The sequence below is a fragment of the Nuphar pumila genome, unplaced genomic scaffold (assembly GCF_984573655.1).
Source record: "Nuphar pumila unplaced genomic scaffold, dmNupPumi1.hap1.1 HAP1_SCAFFOLD_566, whole genome shotgun sequence".
Taxonomy (NCBI): domain Eukaryota; kingdom Viridiplantae; phylum Streptophyta; class Magnoliopsida; order Nymphaeales; family Nymphaeaceae; genus Nuphar; species Nuphar pumila.
This window is the reverse complement of record NW_028323402.1, coordinates 1-19,704: the sequence shown is the minus strand read 5'-3', so window position 1 is coordinate 19,704 and position 19,704 is coordinate 1. Positions and strand designations below refer to the sequence as shown.

The following is a 19,704-nucleotide window of genomic DNA, read 5'->3' as shown; positions in this document are numbered from 1 at the left end:
CCTCTCTGTGCTGATGGCTGATCGCCGATCGCCGATCGTGTGCACATCACCTATGCGCCAAGAAAATGCAAACCCCCCTCTACAATGGTCTAGTTGCAAGCCTTCAGACCATTCAATCTTCACCTGGGCAACAAGCCTAGGCAATGGTGATGCGCTTGGCGGCCTGAGGTGGTGGGACCTCCATCTTGGGAATCTCAACAGTGAGGACGCCATTCTCGTACTTGGCAGACACCTTGTCCATGTCGGCATTTTCAGGAAGGCGCATAGCTCGCTGCTGGAACTGAGACGAGCGTTCCACTCTGTGCCATCTCACGCCCTCCTGTTCCGATTTCTCCTCCTTCTCCTCCTTCTTCTCGACACCAAAGGTAATGACATCTCCATCAATATCCAACTGCATGAGCCAAATGGCGTCACAACACAGCATTTGAGCAAAACTCGCATCACTGTGTACGGTCAGGGTGGCATGTACTTATGTGCTATGGATAACATTTGTAACCTGATCTTATAAGCTTGGGAGTATGTCCCACAGTCTTATGGTGCCTGCCAATCTTCCAGAATGCTCCGAAAAGGTTGCCACATCAGCACCACATCACACCTCTTTGTGATCCCGGACACACACGCCTAAATGGAGAACAATGGATGCTGTCACATGTAAAAATAAATGAATACGCAAATACTGCCACTACTCCCTGCGCATCAAGATATCAAGTGTCACGCTCCGCAGGGTTCATTTGGTGCGCCTTGGACGCACTTCAACAAACCAGTGATGCACAAACGAACATAGTTCGTGCTAGCATGTAAGCAGCTGGCAAGCTTATGCTGGTGCTATGAGAAGGTATATGAATGGCTGTTTCGAAAATACTTGTAGAAGGGGATACTCGTTGCGAAAGAAATCAAGAAGATACATGGTTTCCGTAAATGTCGGAACGAGGTAAGCGAACGTACCTTGATGTCATCTTTGTTCACGCCTGGAAGATCCGCCCTGACCTCGAAAGACTTCTCCTTCTCCACAAAATCCGTCGGGATTCCTCGCAGGCCTCTGGTGAGCACGTTGCGCTGTGGCTGGTTAGCGAGGCCTCCTGTAAAGAAGGGGATCATCTCGCTGAAGATGTCGTCGATATCATGACCACGGAAATGTGACAGAGCCATGTTGACTTGTTGAAAAGAAAAACTTGTTTGCAAAGGACGTCGGGTGCGTTCAAAGGATACCAAACGTAGAGAGCACTTGTGTTCGAAGACAACTTAAATGCCTAACCAGCCAGAGCGCACGCTTATATAGCATTGAAAGACAAACTCGTTGTCACGGATGTGGCAGGTCGTCGTAAGATTCATGCATCGTGAATCTTCTGCGAAAGTGCTGAGACGTTTCATGTTCCTTCCAGAATGTCCTAGGTGATGCCCCGAATATTCAGGATTTTACAGGCAACTTTGACCTTATCGGGAAGGCCAATAATCATCAAAAAGTCTCCAGATATCTGCAATCGATTGTACCGACGTGGCGTCGGCATGCATGCATCTACCCTGCACATATGCACGCATCTTCCTTACATCCACTGAACCTGCATGTCAATCAATATTCCGAATATTGAAGATATCTCATGCCGCAGGAATACAGAATCGGAGTGCTTGCAACTTTCATCCTTTCGGGCATGGTGCCCGAACGCAAATAGTTACGTAATCGTTGGACATTCCCGGAAGTATCGCGCATGTCACAACTTGTGGTCTCGAGTACACGGAGGGTTGGTGGAGAACAGTAATCTTTGCGACACATTTTCTGGCATTTGTGAAATGCACCCGTACAACAGAGTTTGACTTAGATAACAGAGTTGGACTGGAAAGCATGTGTCCCCGAGACACTGAGAGGACAGGCTGCACCAAATAAGCAGGAGGTGATAGCCAATCCCATTGCAGTTGCTACAAGATCCTCCATGCGGCTGGAGGTGACGGTGCCAGTGGTGGTAGATGCAAATGCGGATGCAATTTCCACACAACGAGATTCATGGCCCCAGAACATAACCTGCTGCTTGCCTGCATGGCCGCGCCTCGACAACAACCTGCTGCATGTTTGCATCTTGATGGAGAGAGGTCCTGACGCTTCACATCCAGTTGCCCAGTTGCTCAAAGAAGGTAGCCACTCTTTCACAGACCGTTGCTTTGGTAGGGAGGAAGCCAGTGTAGATCCAGTTGCAGATGCCCTTGCTTTCGTAATGTGAGGTGTCACCTGAAACAGCTCGTACGCAGCTGCCTCAACGACCATTGCTGTCTTGGCAAAAAGGGTTGATTCTGATGGTGGTGTGCGCTTACATGCGGCTGTACGGGAAGGCACGCGCCTTCAATGCATTTAGGCACATGAAGGAGTCCTTGAAATGAGCGTTCACAGCTGCAATTTAAAGGGGTTGACCATCGTTTGGTTCATGGCTGACTGACGTTGCCCATCCCTGGGGTTTTGTGTGTTTGTACGTGTCGGATCGGACGTTTAAACGCCTGGACATCATGGCGATGCATCTTCATGCTGCCATGGGATTGAATGAAACTAGATTGCACGCCTGCCACCAGGCTAGGTGCCGAAACGGCGATGACAAGTCCAGCATATCCTCGCGCCAAGGGCTGGCATCTTTGGCCTTTGCTTCTAGCTAAAGCTGACTATCTATGCATACTACACAGGCCAGTTTGGACGCTAATAACAAAGCAGTGGGGTAACAACATGGTAACAAGGTGAATTCCATCTGTCGGAGGACAGAAGTTGCATGGGTTCCAGGGGGCCTGCATGTGATGCTCCGCATCTTTGCCCTTGCTAACAACGTGAGAGCAGGCCCTGCAACCCAGCCCGCTGGCCGTTGTACTACCGCCTATCATCCCACAACGTAGTCTCCGTTGCGTCAGACATAACCAGGCTTGGGATGCCAGATTTGCTGCACCTCTCCAAGATAACTAACTGGTTGTTTCCGACCCGGTGGTGCCAGAATTTTCGCGGCGGCCCTTCAACCGTGCTGTGCCCTGCTCAACGGCACGCGCAGACCACTCGTACAAGCTGTCCCTCTCCTCAAAGCCTTCTGCATCACACATCTCATCAACCGCAGCCCAAGCGGCACCGACACCTACGTCAAAGACGCTCGGTCCGTACGAGTGACTGCCCGTGGCGTTGCTGAAGAAACGCCCTCTTGCGTCCAGCATGGCGTACGTGCCTGTCATCTGCTCGTTTGTCTCAGACACCATCGTGATGCCGGCGCGTTCAACGCTTCTGTGGCGTACTACCCATCGTTGAAAGTCCTCGTCAGAGATGATGAGGCGCGAGACATCTGCAAGGAACCAAGTTGTTGTCGTTGAAAGTCCTCATCAGACATGATGAGGCGCATCGTTTGACTAGTTGACAGGAATCTTGCAGTTGCCAATGTCCATGTGGATGCGGTAGTGTTGTAAAAAGATACATCAATCCTGCGTCATCCCCTGAGGAAGTGCCATGGATGGCAGGGATGCATATCTAGGCATACCCAGGCATTCCTGGAGGCCTTGGTCCTGTTGAGGTTAACCCCTGCGTTATGTGCAAGGTCGAAAGAGAACCAGACACCTTAGCGCTGAGGTGCCTGCTTCTCGTCAAATCTGGTTCTCGTCAAATCTGCATGTCACACGGTGGGTACAGTGGTTCGGCCGGCAGAGTGATTTCTGGCTTCAGATGCCTGGAAATACATGAATTATGGGGACAGAAATGGGAGTCGAACTCCATTCTGGCGAGTCACTGGGTGGGTAACCTCAACAAGACCAGGGTTGATCTGAGAACGAGGCACCTCAGCACTAGGGTGTCTGGTTCTCCTTCAACCCTGCGTATCACGAGGTGGTTAACCTCAACAGGACTCATCGCATGCGCCCGTTGGAGGCGGCACCAAAATCACTGTACCAGATACCATCGAGCCACTGTAACGGGGAACTCAGATTGTATGATGGCTGTTGAGAGAATGCAATGTGCAATTTGAAGCAATTTGCACATAGCAGATACTTTGCAAATTGCACATTCAAGTGAGTTCTTGGAGTTGCCAATGTCCATGTGGATGCGGTAGTGTTGTTAAAAGATACATCAAATGACAAGTCATCGCGTTCCCATGGAGAATGCGCCAAAAGTCAGGCCCCTGTTGATGTTAATCCAGTCAGGGACTCGCATCTCTGAATACCATTCCAGCTGTGCTTTCAACTTCGGCCAACAGTGGCCCTCCGCGGTGGCGCATTTTATTCAGGCAGTGCATTGTTCGATTTCGGTCAGTGGCGCAGTAATTGTCGTACCAGTATGGCCAACACCATCGTTTTGCCCTTCCACCGGGAGCACTTTAAATACTTTCCAGCGGTGCGGAGCAAGGCGCAGCACCAGCTCGGACATGTCGTCGTGCACGTTTGGTTTGCAAACAACCGTGAGCTTCATCTTGAAGCCCATCGGCTTTGCAAGGCTCCACAGTCTCTCACACCGCTCAAGATGCTGGCTGCGACCTGCTTGCCAAATGCTCCTTATGTGCTGCACCTCCTGCTGCCTATTAGAGCCAATTTTCTTATTAAGCGTCCTTGCATTCGCCCAAGTGTTGTTCTTGCATGGTAGAAGAGGAAGAAGAGTGCGTGGAAGGTCAGGCGATGGTAATCAAGCTCGTCAAAGTATGCTCGTCGTGGGTAAAGGTAATGGTAACACCAGTTTCCCAAGCAGTACATGGAATGGCCAATGTCCATGTGGACGTGGTGCGCTGTAAGCAGATGCGTCATCATGCATCTCATGAGTCTTCTCCAAAAGCACTCCGGGAAATAATTTATGGCAAAAAACGAAGGGTCAACATTGACGACAGGCGAGATAGTTCCACCTGACCACGCAGAATGTTGCGTTGTAGAGGATCATCCAGTCTTGTTGGCAAATTTGCCAAATATGCATACACTTTGGCTGTTAACCTTGAATGCATTCCCTGTGAATTACTTGCTATTATGCAGCTACTGAGCATACTGGGTGTATCCCAGTGTGGTTGCATATTGATATGCATGTTCCGGCATATATTTAGATGAGGCTGCAGATGGCGAGGTCGATACAGCTATGCCACGTCGTTTCGCGGATGATGCTACTCGATGGACCGTTCATTCAAGAGCTCAATGATATGCGAGGCACGAATGTTTTGCCAGACCCTCTGAATCTCGGGGTCCAGATACCCAAAAACGCATGAATTTACGGGACAGAGAATGGAGGTCGAAACCCATTCTGGCGAAGCACTCAGAGGAAACGGTCACCTTGATGGACCTCAGTCTTTATGCCTCTGCCAATCTTGTGATGAATCGCATCGGTGCTTGCATCAATGCTGAATGTAAGCCAGTCCAAGTGCCTCTTCAATTGACTGAGGAGTGACTCATCCAAGAAGCTGGCATTTGTCACGATGCATGTTGTCAGCTCGTCGGCTTTTGCGGCATGGATCAGTTGCATGATCACTGGATGGAGGAGTGGCTCCCCCACCCACAAATGTGAGCTTGAGAGCACCCATCTTATGAAGTTGACGTGGTATATCCAACAATGCATCCGCGTCTGTCACAACCTGCATGTGCCAAGGACAACTTTTGGACTCGCCGTTGCCATGTCTGGCGCCAAACTTGAGCCTGAACTTCAAGGCCTGCCTGTTTGCAGGCCTGTTCCCATTCCGACAACCCCTGCCAACCTCACACATCCCGTACAATGAGTGATGCAACTGCAGGCCTGATTTCAGGATCCTGGCGACCGACAGCCATCTTGAGCCTATGTACCAGATCGAAAATGAAGGCGCTGGAGCTCGAAATCATGTAAGGGTAAACATATGGATATGAGCACATGGGCATCTTGAGGCCTCTTTGTGACGGTTGATGGACCTGGAAGTACGATGTCGATCGGGCCTGGGTTATTTGTCTCCATACGACGACTGGATTGTGTTACGGGTCAGACTCATCGTGAGTCACGGGTGTGTGGATGTTGTTGTTGTGTATAGTAGTGTGTGTGTCTGAGTATCCATCTTCGATTCTCAGCACGCTAGATCCACGCTACTTAACCAGAGGTCCGAGCCTAGAGTAGCATCTTATGTTGTCGTATCTTGTGTGCTGTCACGTTGTGCCATCGTACGTCAGTTGGGAGTCTTGGGGTCCTAGGCTTTGACCGTTGATCTGGTTAGGTTGCGTGGGTCCTGGGCTAGCCAGGGCTTACATCCCTGATCGCCCATCTTTGAGTTGAGTCAGCTACAGGAGTTCCCTGTATCAAGTGGTATCGTGTTACGTGTTATAAAGTCTACGTGCCTCTGCTTTCCGCGAAGTCAGCAGTACCGTGCTTCAGCACCGCAGTTAGTTGCCGCCCATGCCGCTCAAACGGAAGGCCGAAGTTGCGAAAGAAGTAATGTTTGGTGGTAAAATAACAAATGCAGTTGGATGTACCAGGAAGTACCAGGCGCGAGCATGCTACGGAGCCATAAGCTGCATGACGGTTTGGAGGATCAGGCCGATCCGGTGCACCTTGAGTGCGAAGGCAGTAAAGGCAAATTAAACGCAGAACATGCGCGCAGTAACAGAAGAAAGGATGAAGTTTACGTAGATGATGCATCACCAGAAATAAATGAAGCTCTTGCGGAAGAGAAGGATGTAGTCCCCGCAGTAGGTACTCATGAGGCTGATCAGCCGCATCAGCGCCCCTGGACACAATCGCAGTCAGTTTCCGACGATACCAGCACTGCTGGATCATCTTCAAATAGTCAGGAAGATGGTCTATCATTTGGGGGAACAGAGGATCGACGGCAGGAACGCCGAGACATGCGCGTAGCGCACCAGCAGTACCTCAAGGCGCTCAAAGAAGCAGAAGGCCTACGGAAGCAGATAAAGAAAAAGGACAAACGTCAAAAAACAGCCGTAGGTGAGGACGAGCTGCAGTCACGGCCTGTCAGAGAGCCTTCACCAGACGAGCAGGGTGGAGTTTTATTAGCTATACACAGGAAATTGGCAACATTTACGACATGCTGACTTGCACCACCCACCTTGCAATGGCTCGACAGCCCAGACGCCCCTTGACATGGTGGACGGCTCAAACATGTCAAATCCTGCGATTTCATGCACATTACATAGCACCAAACCCAGCATATACCCCCAGCAGTTGAATATTTTCGGGGTGCCAAGGTGGCTGCCCCCTCGGCCCCCCCCCACCCTTGACCGGGCGAGGGGCTCCCCCCTCCCTCCTGACAGCATACACAAGTGTAATTGCTATGTTTTTGCGGCGGTCTCCTACTCTGGTGCGCTCTGAGGCCGGAGATACAGTCCTATGATTGCTGGCCTGTACGTGCGCGTAGTCGCCGTGCCACACAATCAAGCCCCCACGTGCACAGATGAAAGAATTTCACATGCTCGCAGCGTGGGAATATGCGAATGTGAGTTCTGACATCACTCCCAAAAGTACATGGCCTGTAGCGTGTGCCACGGGTAGTAGGGCCCATATGAAGTCACCCCATGTTTCGCGCGAAAACCTGCTGTTGTGTAGCCCATCTTACAGCTACACCTGTGGTCTGGAAACTCATTTTCCCAAAATCCCGCCGTTCTAAACGTTGTAGTACGCCTTGAGACCTGTCCATAGAGCCCTCATTCGCCTCCATCCGAGCTGATTAAGGCACAGTACCCTATGGCCAAAGTCATGACTATCTCCGGCACTCCCCTAACCACAACTTCCTCAATACTTATCCGATTGTAATTTTAAAAATATGTACAGACGCGTCTCGGCCCGGGGCGTATGGTGAAGGCACCGCCTTTACCTACTCGTTTCGCGCTTTTTCAGCACATTTGCTCAACGTCTTGACCCTGTACGGGCGATGTGAAATCCGCGAAAAATATATCTGCCAAAGTATGCACAACTAGGTCAAACACTCCCAACAGAGCTATGGCTTATTTTGAGCACTGGTTCCAAGGAGACCGGTCGCATTCGATTCCGTTGTGTGTGGGCTTCAGAATGGGCGCGACGTTAGTGTGAGAAAAGTGTGATGGTGACGTCAGGATCACCCGTCAGCTCAGTGACGTCAACCGTGTATAGCTAATAAAACTCCACCCTGAGTGTGTGCGTGCGACAATGCACAACGGCAGTGCCGTTACGGCACTAGGGTCATTGCCACACCCAGACGCTCGGAACTCATGAACAAGAGCCTCGATGAAGTTTTTCACGCCTTTAAAACTTCCAACGAAGTTTACCTGCAGTATCAGGCCACATCCTCCTGTTCTGATGTCCCGGAGGAGTGGGAGGTGCCACAACCCAAGGGACAGACGCTGCACCCTGCCCTGATTGACGAGTGGATGCACGTGCTTGTGCGGCACCAGGAACTGCAGATTACGCGAGATGCTCCCACCACAGCGGAAGTCAGGACGGCTCAGCAGCTGGAGCGTTTCATCAGCCGTGCCTCCACTATCTTTTCGCAGTTTAGGGCAATACTGAAGTATGTGCCGGACCTCCACAATATCGCTCCGCCCGTGTTTTAAGTGTTGCAGTTTCTGGCTGTATTTCCTAATTGCGATGCAGACCGATTCGCAGTGTTAGAAGTCCTGTGGCACAACGACCCTCCAGCGCAGTTGTGGATGCAGCTATGCTCGACGTATACCGCGCTGTATCAACTTATTCACAAGGGACAAGCAGCGCCCAACGCTGTGCTGCGATGTGAAGACGACCGCGAGACGGCACCTCCGCAGGTGGCTCTAGAACAACTAGCGCAACAACAAGCGGCAAAGTACGGAGGCCTGCAGGGTATGATCGAGCAAGCGCAGTACCTAGCATCCGCCGGAGTGCAAACCCCGCTGCAGCAGTCGGGACAAGGGTGGCCGACACCCATGCAGTTCGTCCCAGGACGTGCAGGCGTCTCAGGTGTACAACCCGCTCTCGCAGTGGACAACAGATTTGCGCCATTGGCCGATCTGCACGCGTACCCACCCCTGGTCTCGCCAGAGCAGAGTGCGCCGGCTGCTAGCGCGCCCGTAGTACCACCCGCAGTAATCTCAGTGACGCTTGTTGAGATATGAATATTAGCTAGTCAGTAGGTGCTGGACGCTTACGAGAGTCCTAGATTACGTACTGCATGGATCACGAGAACGGAATGTTCGAGTGACATTCCATGCATAACGAGAGCATTGCTGAGAGCTATGATAGGTGTCCTCAGTGTAGCAGTATATAATGTAGTGCGTGGCATACATTATTTCGTGCTTCTAGTCCCTGAGTAACCTATTTAACAGAGATACTGATGAGCGGTGTAACATTCCTCATTTTGCACCCTGTCATACTTCAACATTAAATAGGTGCTTACAACTAGGCATCGCTTGTCGACATGCTGCACTTTCGTAGGCTGTTTGCGTAATCACATGCTGGCCAATTGTTGCTGCTTTGAAACTTCGTTCGATGGACGACAAGTCGCGAGCTTCGTGTGAAAGCGTCGCGTCTTAGGCTACAAGGTTCGGCACGACCAGGATGGTTGTGGAACGTTCTCGTGGAGTATCTTCATCAAGTGAGAAGATGACTGGCGAGTGGGCTACTTGTCGAGAAGAAGAGGTTCAAGGTAGCGCTGCGTGCAGTTAGCGTGACGCAGAACCGCGAGATGGGGCTCGAGCGTGGGGGACATTCTAGAAGTTGCAAGACCATCCAGAAGAGACCTGTTTGTCTTCGAGTTGTGAGCTGGTTGCGCACGAGGTGCACAAGCTACAATTGCCTAAACTTCGTGACTGTGAGGATTCCATGTGTGGAATTGCAAAGCATGGCATTGCTGCATGATAATTTTGCATGGGCACTCACGTAGTTTGAGTGAGCCATTGTTGCATTTGCAGAGTGCATATGCCTGGTGTTCTGCATGAGCATTGCATGTTTTGTTGGCTCTCCGGTGCACTGACGTGGGGGAGCATTTGCGTAGGGTGTTTCGTGCCTGCATGTTTGTTGTCCTCAAACATATCGCAGCACCTCCTGAGGGGGAGTGTTGAGATATGATAATTAGCTAGTCAGTAGGTGCTGGACGCTTACGAGAGTCCTAGATTACGTACTGCATGGATCACGAGAACGGAATGTTCGAGTGACATTCCATGCATAACGAGAGCATTGCTGAGAGCTATGATAGGTGTCCTCAGTGTAGCAATATATAATGTAGTGCGTGGCATACATTATTTCGTGCTTCTAGTCCCTGAGTAACCTATTTAACAGAGATACTGATGAGCGGTGTAACATTCCTCATTTTGCACCCTGTCATACTTCAACAACGCCGTGCCTGACTGACACGGAGACGGGCCCTTTTGCATCCCTCCCATCCCAGGAAACCAAGAAAGTGCCGAAGAATACTTGCGTAGGGGCGTGTCACACGGAACGGACAAAGTCTCGAAGTCACTAAAGGACGAAGTGGGGGAGTACAAAAGCGCCACCAACTTTGGTGAGTGGGAGCAGAAGTATAGTCGCAAGGCGGGCCGGATGGCATTAACAAAGGAGCAGCAGTGGAGGGTTGCGATGGACTTGATGCCACAGTCTATTCATGATGCAGTAACTAGGCATGTGATGGCGACAGGCTTCAACGGCTTCACGCAGTTACGGTGGAAGCATTTTGTGAGCACACATACCTGGAGTTGGCACCTAATTCGGGGGAAAGCCAGATATGTTGCATCGCCGCACTCTGCAGTACCATGGAAGTGGACGTGCATCGGTGAACAACCACGCAGTCTTGCACCATATCTGTCAAGTTTGCCCTCTGTTCGGGCTCGTACTATCATGAGCGCCAGGAGTGGTAAACTGTTTGCCCTACGAAGCCGACTTCAAAATCAAACTTACGAGTTTGTGGATCCCTTGCAGTATCACTGCAACGACTGCGATGAGCATTTGGGGGATGCTCACACAGGCTGTGTTCACTGTACTGTGGATTGTCCCATCTTGTGGCCTAAAATAGACCAATTTCTTGAGACGGTTGGAGGTCTTGGGTTACAAGGCGGGAATTTGGCAACTAAATTGGAATCTCTGTCGGGGGTTGATCTCCTGACAAAGATTCTGAGTGTGGGTTGCGACGATCTCCCAAAGGAATTTACGGGTCGTTTTTGGTCAGCTGTGGCTGATCTCCTTTCTTGCAGGGTACAAGACGAAGACGAAGAAGATATGTCAGGTCAGGTTATGGTAAGTCAGGCTGGTCCAGGTACGCTTGCCTCAGGTGGTGGTAATGATAACACGGATTCCCAAGTAGTTCTTGGAGTTGCCAATGTCCATGTGGATGCGGTAGTGTTGTAAAAAGATACATCATCACATTCAGGCGGCTACAATGCCACCCTGTCAGCAGCGGCTGATCTGAAGTGCATGCAAGCTGATGCGCACGAGACGCTACCGTAGTTTCTCGATAGGTTCGAACGGCAGGCCGAGTTAGCGCGGCTGCCTAGCAATCACCTGGCACAGGGAGTCACCCCACAAGAGGAATGTGAGGCTCTCACTGATGCCGTAGTTCGTAGTGCGCCGCACTGGCACAAATGGGTAAGATCTGATTGGCCACTGTACTATTCAGAAGAACATATGAAGATCTGGAGCTAAGGATTTTGGTGACAATGACCAGGGAAGAAGCTGCCGGATTTGTGGCCGACGCTACGAGACGCCTGATCCAGTAGTTGCGTGCACGCAACGCGACACAGAAGCCCGCACCCAGTTTGCAGGGCGTTGACGCAAATAGACGAGGCAGTACGCCCGGCGAGCACCTTCAGTGCCCTGACCTTCAGTGTGCCGCAGTGCGTCGCAGTTACGCAGGGGTCGAATGTGATCTACAGCATTCCCGTGGAGGCGCAGCCGCGATCAGAGGAGCACGACCAGGCTCGTGGTGGGTGATGACATCACCGGCTGCCATCGCGGTCCGAATGGGGCTCGTGATGCAAGGGCTGGCGGTAAATCGGAACGGCAACTGTCAATGTGCAACGCACGCCAAGCCCTACCGAGAGTGCAACTTCGAGCGCTGCACGGCAATGCCGCACCGGTCTCAGTCCAACGATGCAGCGCGACAATCTCACCGCAGGTGAGCCCCACATCCTTTATGGGGATGTTGTGTCATGTATGCCCCGCATGAATGAATGCGAGCCGCCAAATACCCTGGAGGATCTAGACGTTTCTGCACGTAACCGCCATGTGGTAATTGACGCCGAGCCGGAGGATGTGCGGTTTGCATTGTCGCAGTTGGGCAGGCTCGCAAGTGTGCCTTGCTGTCCACAAAGAGTTCCATTTTGTTGTGCGTCAACACGCGTTGCGCAAGCAGTGGGCGCCATATCTGATGCAATATCAGCTAGGGAGTTCATCTCTGTCAAGAGAAGCGCTGGGTCACCCAAAGGTAGTAGATGTGTACTGGCATGCAGCTGGTTACCGAGTGAAAGGGGCAGTTCATGTGTACCAACAACGCAGAACGCCAGATGTGCGAGTCATGCATGCGACGGACGCAGCGCTAGACGGTATGCAGTGACAATACTGCATATTTTATATCGATATAGATGCGGAGAAGTGCACGACCGAAGAAGGGCTCAACGCAGTCAAGGACGCCGAAGCGGCTTGCAATGGAAGCGTGCTGGAACCCAGCTCTATGGCAGTATCAGGAGTCAACGGAGATTCAGATTTTGGGGCAAAAGCATTGTTCGTGAACTTGTAGTGAATGGAGTAACGCAGTGCGTGGAACGACCGTATGCCGTGAAGTCCTTGCGAAAGTGTCCGGACGTAGCGTCTGTCAATGCGGTGTCCGCATCGGAAGCCAAGGGGCCACAACGCGACCTGCTTGCAGCTGAATTATGTGTGTCGGACGGCAATGTTGCCGGCCTCACCGGCAGTACCATCGGAGAAGGTGGAGGGCTTGAAGTCTGAAGGGAGCTGTCATTTGAAGTTTTTGGCAATACATGCCCGTGGATGGTTCGCTGCCGAGTTCCATTGTAGTCAGCAGTGAAACGGATGCCGTGGCCTTCCGACGTCTGCCGTTGAGCGACGGATCGCGGCACGGGAACGTCTTCCATATCCTGTTGCTGTTAGTCGCTGAGACTGCAGAGACTCTCGAGCCATGTGGTAGTATGTAGTGAGCGCTGATCACGCTGTAGTCTGAGGTTGTAACTGACCAGTGTGATATGTAACGTTCTGAGCGCATCTGCATTTATTGCTACGTGGGGTCCACCATGCCACCTCGGGTTGCTGCAAACATGTGCCGCGTTGTGCGACAATGAAATTTGTACATGACAGACCAATTTCTCGCGTGCTATGGGACCTCGTGTTCCCTTGGCACGTGGGAACATCTCCTGCGCCCATCAGGGACCTCAAGTCTCCCTGATGCTGGCACTACGTTCTTCACTTATGACGCTTCGCGACGCCTTTCATGCACGATGCTTCGCTTCGTTGCATGTGTATGGTGCGACTCGCCGACCCGGGCCGTGATGGTTTTCCACTCCGGAGGCGTGGTCCTAAGGAGGGGAGAATTGTTATGGGTCAGACTCATCGTGAGTCACGGGTGTGTGGGTATTGTTGTTGTGTATAGTAGTGTGAGTGTCTGAGTATCCATCTTGGATTCTCAGCACGCTAGATCCACGCTACTTAACCAGAGGTCCGAGCGTAGAGTAGCATCTTATGTTGTCGTATCTTGTGTGCTGTCACGTTGTGCCATCGTACGTCTGTTGGGAGTCTTGGGGTCCCTAGGCTTGGACCGTTGATCTGGTTAGGCTGCGTGGGTCCTGGGCTAGCCAGGGCTTACATCCCTGATCGCCCATCTTTGAGTTGAGTCAGCTACAGGAGTTCCCTGTATCACATTGTCTCCACAGTGCGGAGCCCGCACCCACCTCGCGGGAGCTGTGTCGTGATGCCCCGCATCATGTAGGCGTACCTGCTTCGATGGAATATCCTGAAATGTTGCGAAACAAAATTTACAATCGTAGTTGCACTTTGTCTCCACGAACCAATTGACAGTCGCTGGCAGCGAAAGCACATGTTGTTTGCTTGATGCCATCACAATGCACGCTCTGACCCCACGCGATCCGCGGACGTTCGTGACATGGCTTCGGTGAATTGCGGTTGTTCGTCTGACCTCCAATCCTTCGCTCCAACGTAATTATTGGACTATGCCTGGCGTCATCGTGAAAGCTGATCAGCTTTCACGATGACGATCATGATCGAACAGAATTCAAGCACCCAGCATTGCGAGTATGAGATCTGCTGGAAGGGTGTTGTTACATTGAAGACACACAGACCCATGAGATTGACACAAGCCATCGTGAAAGTTGAGGAACAGGGATCTGGAAGTGTGGTAATCTCAACACTGGTATTCAGAGATATACACACCAGCTGGCCTGCAGGCCAATCCATGGAGTTTGTGGTTGTGCTTACCTGTGCATGTGCCCACTGTTGCATGTTGAGATGTAGCCTCAGGAGTTAGGATTATGTGTGTGTGTTCGTTGTTGCAGAGCGGTTGGATCTGATCTGAGGATTTCGCAGTACTGTTGTGGCGAATGATGCCATCAGTACATAAGTACGATTTCGCTAGTGTTTACTTTAAGTATCAACTGAATACTCCACCGTGTCATTTATCATCAGGTTATGGGCCCAGCACGAGAGCTGCGGGGCACTGAGTGGCGTTGAGGCGACGCAGATCAACCCGTGTGAACCATGTCGGAATACAAGGGTATCCCGAAATTGCGAGATCTGAAAGATTATCAGATGTGGGCGGAAATGGTGACAGGTCACATGCAAGAGAAGCAGTTGTGGGAAGCGCTACAGCCGCCAGAGCGTGGCCAGGATGCGACGTCGCACATCAAAGGCAAACAGGCCAAGGCAGAATTGATGAAGCTTCTGTCGGAAAAACTATTGATGCGATGTGCGTCGTACACGGACGGACAAGCGCTGTGGGAGGGCCTGAAAGAGAGGTTTGCGGCAGTCTCCAGGGTGCAGCTAGCGAGCAAGGATCGTGAGCTCCGAAACCTAAGGCTCCAGGCCGGCGAGTCAATTGCAGACCTTTTCTCACATGCATACAGCTTGAATCATTTCCTGGAGAGCATGGATGAGGGGCTGAGCGAGCGGAAGTTACGGCTCGTGATTATAGACGCGCTGCCAGCGTCATGGACGTCCACAGTGCAAGGTCTGCTCACCGGACCCATGGACATGACTCTCGACGCGCTTGAAGAATTGCTAGATGACATCGGCAGGCGCATGCCAGAAATGGCTGTTGAGGGAGGTGCATTCGCAGCGGGCACGTCTCACGAGAACCCTGGCAAGAGCAAGAAGCCTCCACCAGAATGCTATCGCTGTGGGTCGACCGAGCATCGAGTTCGGGACTGCCCCCACCCTCCCATCGGGCACGCGCACGCTGCAGGCGCGGAAGGCTGGAACGTGTAAGCCCTGCGTGGCGGGGAAGATGTGCCGGTCGACGCACCCGCCTCGCGATTCGCCAGCAATGTCCCCCCTCCACAGGCTCCACATGGACGTCATGGGGCCGCTGCCCACGCCTGCTGCTGGCCACGGCGGCGCAGTCTACACGGCGACGGTGACGGACGAGTTCACTGGCTACACCATCGTGAAGCTGCTCCGCGAAAAGAGCCAAGTGCCCCCCGCGGTGAAGGCCGCTGTGCGTTGGCTTGAAACCCAGACTGGGGAGGTGGTCAAGCGCGTGAGACACGACCGTGGCGGAGAGTACATGAACTCAGAGCTATCGGAATGTTATGAGGGGAAGGGGATTCAGCCCGAGCCGACTGCCCCCTACTCACCAGAGTCCAATGGTGTGGCCGAGCGCAAAAATAGAACCCTCATGGAGAAAGTGCGTCCTATGCTGATTGACGCCGACATGAGCGAGTGTCGTTGGGGCGATGCAATGATGCACGCGTGCGAACTGGCCAACTGCACCCTCAAGCGCGGGGGGCCGCGTATCTCCGCATGAGCATCTGCTGGGAACACGTCCGGATTGCACCAGATTCAAAGTCTTTGGATGCATCGCGTGGGTGCACGTGCCGAATACAGGGGCGCGGCACAAACTTGCAGATCGAGCGGTGCGAGGGCGCTTCGTGGGGCTGGTGCCCCCCACGGGATCAGGCGTGTACCGCATATTGCTCGACGATGGGAGGCTTGTCGTCTCGCGCACGGCAGCCTTTGACGAGGCTGAGCCCAACGTCGACATCCCCCCGCTGCCGCCAGCCGCCGTGCCGCTGCTGGCAGCAGAGGGAGGCGGCGGCGATGACGGCGAGGCGGCGCTGCCAACTGTCGAGGGAGGTGACGATGAGGGTCCGGGTGACGAGGTGCATCAAGCTCCCATGCACGACGGAAGTGACGCGGGTGAGATCGACCTGCAAGGGGAGTCGGACGACCCGGCACAACAAGACCCTCCTGCCGACGAAGCCGCATTGCAGCTCGCGGAAGTGCAGCCTCAGGCGCTGCTGCAAGCTGCGCCGCAGGTTCCTGCGCCCCCGGACCACGTGCAGGTGGTAGTAGCGCAGCCCGGCGCTGCTCCTGGAGCTGTGGTGGACCCGGCCGCTCCACGCGAACCAGCAGTCCCGCTACAATCAGCCCCCGAGAACCGGCCCAGACGTGAGCGCATTGCGCCGAACTTCTTTCGTCCGGGGGAGTGAACACTGCTCGCCTGGACGGGAGCGGAGGCTCCCACCCCCCACATGTGTCTGCCTACGACCCGCTGCAACTGCCACCGATTCCCGAGGAAGAACACATTCTTGCAAGTGCGCTGTGGCGTCCCCTGCTGAACAGTGGGGAAACCGAGCGGGGAGCAGTGCGCAGGGACATGGAGCGCATGGCGATGGCTGCGTCGCGGGCGAGAGTGGATGCGTCGCCGTGGGGCCCAGACCCACTCACGCTCGAGGAAGCGTACGCACGCCCGGATGGCGACAGCTGGCGTAAGGCTGTCAAGGAAGAGCTCGATTCGCTTGAGAAATTTGACGTCTGGACCATTGAGCAGCTTCCCCCGGGAAAACAAGCGCTCACCTGCAGATTTGAGCTGCAGCGCAAGCGTTGTGGGCGGTATAAGGCGAGGCTGGTGGCCGGCGGACACCGGCAGCGCTATGGGCTCGATTACGAGGAAACGTACGCGCCAGTGTGCACGTATCGGACGCTGCGCATGGTCCTGGCAGTTGCTGCGCATGAGGACCTTGAACTCCGTCAGTTCGACATACGAACGGCGTACCTCAACGCTGAGTTGGAAGAAGAGGTATACATGCGACGCCCCCCAGGAGCGGGCACGGGACCAGGGGTGTGCCGGCTGCGCAAGGCGCTGTACGGCCTCAAGCAATCGGGCAGGGCGTGGAACAAGAAGCTCGAGGCGACTCTGCGCGCGGAGGGCCTCGTTCAGTCGGACAGTGACCCATCGCTGTGGATCTTGTCTGGGCCAGACGGCTCGGTGCTCGCGCTCTTTTACGTGGACGACGGCCTTGTGGCTGCGCGCACGGTTGCAGAGGCGGACGCGCTGGTGAAGCGCATCGGGAGTTGTTCGAGATCCGGGAGGTGGAGGTCGAGGACTTCCTCGGCATCCGCATCACGCGCGACCGTGTCAACCGGACGATCACCATCGACCAAGAAGATAAAGCACGCGCCCTGGCTGAGGCTTGTCGCGTCGCAGGCCAGCATCGTACTCTTCCATGGCTCCGGCTGTCTTCAAACAGCTGCGGAAAGCGCGTGACGGGGAGCTGATGGCGGACGCCGCAGAATACGCATCCGTAGTAGGGAGCCTACTGCATTTGGCGCAATGCACGAGGCCAGACATAGCCCTGGCAGTGGGCGCGCTGTCTGCCTATGTGCAAGCTCCGTCGGCGACGCACTGGGAAACCGTGCTCGACCTCGTGCGGTACGTCGGCCACACGGCTCACCTAGGTATCACCTACGGACGCGCCACGGTGCCCCTTCAGACCTGGTGTGATGCCAATTATGCATCGTGTATCGACACAAGGCGCAGCATCAGTGGGTACGTTGCTACGATGTACGGCGGCGCCGTCTCGTGGAACTCCAAGAAGCAGGTCACGACAGCGGCCTCCACCCAAGAGGCTGAATACCAGGCTGCAGGCAGCGTATCGCGAGAAGGACTGGCGATCCGCAAGATTGAGCCCGATCTGGGCTTGCTTTCGCAGGACTTCCCGGTGACAGGCCCATTTACCGTATTCTGTGACAACGCTGCGGCGCTTGTTCTCCTGAAGGACAGGAAGGAGGGCGCGCGCGTCAAACACATCGACATCATACACCACTTCGCCCGCGATCGCGTGGCCAGTGGGGAGCTGTGTTTTGAGTATTGTAGATCAGTGGATAACGTATCTGATTGCATGACCAAGGCGCTGCCTCACCCCGCTCACGTTGTCTGCCAAGTAGGTTTGGGAATGCTGTCTGTCGAGGAGCAGTAGGCTCCATGTGTGCGAGAGAACGCTCTCATTTCTTTGTTCTGATTTGCGTTCTCCGGGGGAGTGTTGAGATGTAGCCTCAGGAGTTAGGATTATGTGTGTGTGTTCGTTGTTGCAGAGCGGTTGGATCTGATCTGAGGATTTCGCAGTACTGTTGTGGCGAATGATGCCATCAGTACATAAGTACGATTTCGCTAGTGTTTACTTTAAGTATCAACTGAATACTCCACCCGTGTCATTTATCATCATTGCAGTCCAAAAATGCATATGCATCCTGAGGCGCATCTCTTGTTTGCGATCAACAGCAAGACCAGCTTCTTCGTGCATATGTACAAGGCAAACTGACTCATCGACTCTTGCTAACACTTCAGCGATTCTGGCAAAGCACTGATGATGCTGGCTCATGTTGCAAGTCACAATAGCCGCACGTCCTGTTTGGAAGTAAGTCTCGATGTGTGTGTGGAAGTTGCTGTCGGGAATTGCGCATCAGTTAGTGCTGGGATGCATGATGGACGACGCAGGTGCCGACGCTTCCTGGCGCAGTTGAGAGCACAATCAACGAGAAGGAGCGCTCAGGTGGAAATGTGTTGTCAGCAACTTGCAACATACTTACTCAGTATCACTTGTGTACAAGGGCATGCTCTCATGGTGCTCACCTCTTCTGCGCTGGGGCAAACTAGACATGGACGTCTCGTTGCAGCGCCGTCTGCGGCTTCAGAATTGCGCAACAACCATGATGCAATCGTATGGACCAGCTACGGAAATACCAGCACATGGTTGCATGCGGCTGTAGACTTGCGCAACAATGTTGATGCGGTCTCTGCCCGACTGTTACCAGTTTGTCTCATGCCATGTCCAGCTTCTGCAGGTTGCAGTTTCATGTTGGCATGTAGGGCAAAACCACTAAATTAAAATGCACCAGCCAAAACTGGTCCCATCATTGACAATGGTGAGACAGCTGGGTAACTTGAACAAAGCAACCGCCACCACAAGACACACAAATGGTCACGATGCTGTACCCGTCGATCCTGCGTCCTATGCTCAACGCCTGGTAGTGCAGCCAACATCTGCATAAGCTGAACACGATGCTTGCCGGGTTGGTGCCTTTACTCTCCACCGCTACACGGCTGGCAAGGTACCTCCGTTTTGTCCGCTCTGTCACCAGGCTGACAGCACCTCTCACATCGTTTGCGGGGGCTGTGACGAGCCCCGCATGAAACGTAGAGTACTCCATCGCCGCGATGCTGCTGTGCGCACTCTGTTGGCGGCCATCCTGAAGGGCCGTATGGGTAGGCACTTCGTCCTTGCGGATGTTTCGCTCCCTGATGCCGATGACTTTGATCTAAGTGACGACGTGCTTATGCATGTTGCGTA

At 53.4% G+C, this 19,704-nt stretch overlaps 1 protein-coding gene across 1 annotated transcript; it reads right to left on the bottom strand.

The window, feature by feature from the left end:
* Positions 1-136: 136 nt before the first annotated feature.
* LOC149810041 (18.1 kDa class I heat shock protein-like) lies at positions 137-1,149 on the bottom strand. The gene is made up of 2 exons (XM_089994456.1): positions 946-1,149; positions 137-391 (listed from the first exon to the last, which is right to left on the bottom strand). The coding sequence occupies exons 1-2, from the start codon at positions 1,147-1,149 to the stop codon at positions 137-139; spliced, it is 459 nt and encodes a 152-aa protein (XP_089850582.1).
* Positions 1,150-19,704: the final 18,555 nt, after the last annotated feature.